At 38.8% G+C, this 6000-nt stretch overlaps 1 protein-coding gene across 12 annotated transcripts in view; it reads left to right on the top strand.

The window, feature by feature from the left end:
* The window catches only part of bicc2 (bicaudal C homolog 2), a 52013-nt gene that overhangs the window by 17728 nt on the left and 28285 nt on the right, over positions 1-6000 (top strand). For all 12 annotated transcript variants that reach the window (NM_203420.1, XM_073921295.1, XM_073921291.1 and 9 more), the window contains 5 exon segments: positions 38-107; positions 1472-1551; positions 3418-3579; positions 3681-3734; positions 4386-4580. In NM_203420.1, the coding sequence (NP_981965.1) occupies positions 38-107; positions 1472-1551; positions 3418-3579; positions 3681-3734; positions 4386-4580 (561 nt within the window).

The raw sequence follows: 6000 nt of genomic DNA, 5'->3' as shown, positions 1-6000 counted from the left end.
CGCCGAGTTTCTCTTCCTCTCACACTCATTGTTTCAGGTGATGCGAGAAACAAACACGCAGGTGAAATGGCCGTCCAAGCTGAAGATCGGCGCAAAATCAAAGAAAGGTGAGGAAAGTCATGCTTCCGCCACTGTCATGATGCTTCACACGCAAGTTTTACAGAGATGTCTTTTTAACACACAAATAATATTATTGAAAAACCATATGCTTTGTTGTTGTAGTTGTTGTGTAGTGTCCTGGGGTCCGTTCTTCGTGCGTGGATTACTTAGCTGGATTTGGTTATTGACGATTTGACATGATCCAGGATCATTCCGTTCTTCAAAACTGAGCTGAGAGTTGCTGTCATAGCAAAAGTTCTGGTAGCTCATACCTGCTAGAGAGCAGGCTTATTTCATTTAAACAGGATTAGATCGGGTCAGTTCAAGCAAAGATAATACTGAAAGTATGTACTAAATGCTGATATTTTCTTACAGTGGCAATAGTCAGGCAGGCAATGGTCAAAACAGGGACAAACAGAAGCATGCAGAAAACCCAAAAGCATAGTCAAAGTACAGGCGAACGGCAAGAAAACAGAAAAATATAAGCTAGGCAAGGGTCAAAAGCACAGCAAGACTAAACAAGGAGAACACTTTGAATTCTAGCTTACAAGACTCAGCAAATTGTGTGTCTGTGAGTGGGGTGTATAGCCCTGGTTATCAGTCCATCATGAGCCTCCAGCTTGTGTAATCAGGTGCAATCAGGAACTGATGTGTGTGTGCAAAAAGTTCTGGGAGTTGTAGTTCATTAAAGTGGCATATTATAGTTCTATATATTATAGCCCTTGCACCTGAGAGGGGAAAAATGCAGATTTTGGAGTGTTTATTTAGGCTAAGTGCAAATAGAGCACCTCGTTGAAAAAAAAAAAGCTCTGTTTGCACGATTTGATTAATATCCTCGTTCCGAATACTTTATAAATAATATTTATTTTAAAATAATAAAATTATAATAAATTCAGTTGTTTATTGTTTTTAGAAAATATCTAAAAAAAATTCAGATAGGCATTTGTAAAATTAACGTTCAAAATGGCTTAAAACGGTTTAATTAATTATTATTATACTATATATATTGCTAAATCGTTATAGCTTTTGTTTGTTTTCGATTGGTTTATTTAATGTTTTTATTATATCCAAAATTTGTACATCTTTAAATGATTTCAATATCGCTATTTTATCTAGATTTATGAAATTGTGTTGAGCCTTCGAAAGGGGAAACGTAATTTGTAACGTTTTATGTTTTTCTGTTGTGTTCATATGTGAATACAAATATGTATACCTTATCTCCAAAATAAATAAAGAAACCCAGCCGCTCGAGGCATCGAGGGAGCTGAATCGAGAATATTGTTATTACTGAAGTTATTATTTTTATCAAATCATTTGTTTAGTAACTTGTGAAGCATGTGGCGTTACAGAAATAATCTGTGTTTCTTTCCAGATCCTCATGTTAAAGTGGAGGGAAAAAGAGCAAACGTTCTGGAGGCCAAACGCAAGATTCTGGAGCTTTTAGAGACTAAGGTAAGAATTTACCCTGCAACATCTGCTTGTTTGATCAGTATTGTGGAGATCTCTCATAGACTACAATTACATGGACATCACTAATCTTATTATTTGCCTTAATCTAAATAAGACAATAATGTGATTTAGTTGTTTACATGAGTGTCTTTGTGAATGTTTCCTTTCATGTTACTGTTTTACATGTTGTCACACTGTTCGATTAACGTCAATGCGTCAGCATTCAATGCTAGTTTCCTTCAACTTTTCATGCAACAACAGTTGGTGTTCATCACGGTATTATATGTGACTTTAGCCATTTAGGGCTCTAGTTTGACGGTCCATGCGCAGAGCGCAAAACACAGGGCGTAAACGCTTTCAGGGCGTGTCAGGACGCGTTTTTGCTAATTTAAGGACGGGAAATCTGCTTCAAGTTCAAGTTCAAGATACATACATAGTTATACAAAGTATGACCAGTAGTGAAATGTAGGAATGTAGAAATGCCATGGCGCATGGTCTAAAAGGGTTGAGTTTATTTTCTTAATGAGTTATAGGTGTGTTTTGAGAATAAACCAAATAGAGTCTCATCTCCCATTCCCTTTAAGAGTCAGCTGCGTCGCGCCAAGAGCGCATTCACTATTTACAGGACGCAAAGTAAGTCTAAGTAAAAAGAAATTAGCATTTCACAAGCAAACAGTTAACAGTTTATTTAACAGAAAACAGTTAAACAGAGCATCTACTGCGTGAGAATGAGAGATAATGGAACTACTTTCACTGTCGCTTTTGGATAGGGAAACCTTTACGCACAGACATCAGTTAGTCTATAAATAAATACTTTTGTTTGTTAAGTGCAAATATTCGTTTCAAAACTATTTCTAAATTCAGTTCTAATTTCCAGCAAACGAATAAATGAACAATAATAACAAAATGTGCTCAAAAACCTGAGTTATATCCTAAAACACATGCTGTGCCTCATATGGTCTAAAACCTGACAGGTGGACAAATCTAAGCTTATTTTTAATAAAACAAATATAAATATGGATATAATAAATAATACTGCTAATAATAATAATATTATTCAAAATCAAATTGTTATGAATGAACTGAAAAAGCCTCCCGAGATGAAGAAGACATAAAAGCAGTGATTTTTCATATTTATGTAGGCTAGAAAATAATTTGTTTGTAATATTTTAATCCTTTATATTTATATCCTATATCTATTCTTATTATATCCTATATATATCCTTAATATTTAAATTTTTTCACATGTAAAGATATTTGCCTATTGCTCTCTTGTGTGTATTAAGCAGTGTGTAAGCGAGGCACAACTCTGCGCCGGAGTTTAGACCGGGTTAGTTTTGGTTTAATGAAAAATCTATTATAGTTTCTCAAAATAGCAACGGGCCAGCGGTCCGCCTCAGAACGCCTTCCTTTTTAGACCAGAACACCTATGGGCGCACATATGAGCGCTAATGCATTTGCTATTTAAACAGCGTAGCGAAACGCCTCAAAACGACTCTTGCGCCAAGCTTAAACTACCAAAAGACTACTGCGTCACGCCTTGCACCACACTGCGCCGGGTGTATGATAGGGCCCATTCTCCTTTGTTTGTTGTCAAACGTTTGACAACTGCCGTCTTGTGTCCTGTCGTAAAATGTAGTGAAACGTCTTACACGATGGTAATAGTTTGATTGCGGTGTTAACCTGTTTGTACTGCACTTCAGTAATGCCACTAAAATAGAAATACTTCACATGTCTTAATCCAATTTCTATGTAGTTCGATTATGACTTTAGTCAGATTAAGGTAATCAAAAATCGCTGTTTACATGGTAGACTCCTAATCAGAGTATTGTCTTAATCCTATTAAAATCTGATCATTGGTGTTAAAAGGTAAATAAAGTGACGCTGAAGATGGATGTCACACACACGGAGCACTCGCATGTCATTGGAAAAGGAGGAGGAAACATTAAGAAGGTCATGGAGGAAACTTCCTGTCACATTCACTTCCCAGACTCCAACCGGAGCAACAGTTCAGGAGAGAAGAGCAACCAGGTGATGGAGATGAAAAACACACTGTTCATTTTTACGCACTGCTGTTACTTCTACAAGATTTTTAGGTAAAAATGTGAGTAAATGTGTGTATGTACCTGCAGGTGTCAATCGCTGGACCGGTTGAAGGGGTGGAGTCTGCACGGAAACAGATCCGGGTCAGTGATGACATCATTATAATGAGGACCAGCAGAGTGCTTGTAACAATTAGAAATAGGATCAATATTATTTTTGACTGTATCCAGTTCTGTTATACTCTGATTAAATGTGTTCTCACTAGGGTTGGGCATCTAAGCTATAATGCCGATCCGATACGCATCTCGATTCAAAGAATACGATTCGATATATTAACGATACATTTGTGACATATTGCGATGCAATACTATATGATTCACACCCATATCACGATAAAATGCGATAATTCAGCACTATCTATGGCGCACCACTAGCTTCATCCGCACACCTGATACACTGAGTTGTAGTGTAAGTGTACACATCCGCAAGTCCGTTGCTAATGCATACTTTATGTAGGTCGATAAAATTATGCGCCAAAAACAGGTTGACAACACTTGTTAATAAATAAAAAATACATTCTATATTAAAAATATAAGTTGTATCTTGGAAAAACCGATGCATCTCGCAAAAACCGATGCATCTTGATTTGCTTCCAAAATTTCATTCATCCTCTGCTGCTCTACCGATGCACTCGCATCATGCACGCGCACGACCGCGTATCGATACATATCGGTTAATCTTCCCATCCCTAGTTCTCACAGGTTTGTGTTGTCATTTGTGTTTGTGACTCGCAGGACCTGCAGCCCCTGGTGCTGACCTTTGACCTCCCGGTGACACTGGCGGGGGGTGTGGTTGCAGATACGAGCTCTCCGGTGATCCAGCATGTGGCGCAGGCGTTTGGAGTCACCGTGAGCTTCAGGACACAGCCCAAACTCTACTGCAGCACCTGCAGTGTCAGAGGAGTCACAGCCAACACTGCTGCACTCAAGGTGATGCAGCACACACACATGCACAGACACACACACACACACACACAAACCAAAACCTCAATTACATTGCGGTCTGATGATCTACAAATTGATCAAATTATGTTTTATTTGACGGTGTTGTTAAAAATAAGTTAATCAATAATCTTATGCATTTTTCACAAAATAAAAATTATGCACACATAATAACTCAATAAAATATTGCCTGGATATTATATAGATATTTACAGTGGGTCCAGAAAGTATTCATAGCGCTTCATTTTTTCCACATTTTTTATGTTAGAGCCCAAAATGGATTATTCCAAAATTATTGGAATTTATTGTTAAATTGTTATTATTCCACAATGGATTAAATTAATTTATTTCTTCAACATTCTACACACAATACCCCATACTGACAATGTGAAAAAAGAGTTTTTGTAATTGTTGCAAATTTATAAAAAAAAAAAAAACAAAAAACTGAAAAATCACATGTACATCAGTATTCGCAGCCTTTCCTCAATACTTTGTTGATGCACCTTTGGCAGCGATAACAGCCTCAAGTCTTTTTGAATATGATGCCACAATCTTGGCACACCTGTCTTTGGGAATTTTGGCCCATTCCTCCTTGCAGTACCTCTCATGCTCTATCAGGTTGGATGTGAAGCAACGGTGTACAGCTATTTTCAGATCTCTCCAGAGATGTTCAATAGGATTTAGGTCTGGGCTCTGGCTGGGCCACTTAAAGACATCACCGAGTTGTTGTGAAGCCACTCCATTGATATTTTGGCAGTGTGCTTTGGGTCATTGTCCTGCTGGAAGATTAACAATCGCCCCAGTCTGAGGTCAAGAGCACTCTGAAGCAGGTCTTCATTCAGGATGTCTCTGCACATTGCTGCATTCATCTTTCCCTCTATCCTGACATGTCTTCCAGTTCCTGCTGCTGAAAAACATCCCCACAGCATGATGCCAACACCACCATGCTTCACTGTAGAGATGCTGTTAGCATGATGATCACCGATGCCTGGTTTTCTCCAAACGTAACAGTTGACATTCACTCCAAAGAGTTCAATTTGAGTCTCAACAGACCAGAGGATTTAGTTTCTGATGGTCTGAGAGTCCTTCAGATGCCTTTTGGCAATCTCCAGGCTGGAGTGGCTTCCGTCTGGCCACTCTACCATACAGGCCTGATTGGTGGATTGCTGCACAGATGGTTGTGCTTCTGTAAGTTTCTCCTCCCTCCACAGAAGAACGCTGGAGCTCAGACAGAGTGACCATCAGGTTATTGATCACCTCCCTGACTAAGGCCCTTCTCCCCCGATCACTCAGCTTAGATGGCCGGCCAGCTCTAGGAAGAGTCCTGGTGGTTAAACATCTTCCACTTAAGGATGATGGAGGCCGCTGTGCACATTGGAACTTTCAGTGCAGCAGAATTTTTTCTGTA

This window comes from Danio rerio, chromosome 14 (genome assembly GCF_049306965.1).
Source record: "Danio rerio strain Tuebingen ecotype United States chromosome 14, GRCz12tu, whole genome shotgun sequence".
Lineage (NCBI taxonomy): Eukaryota > Metazoa > Chordata > Actinopteri > Cypriniformes > Danionidae > Danio > Danio rerio.
This window is presented reverse-complemented; position numbering and strand designations above follow the sequence as displayed.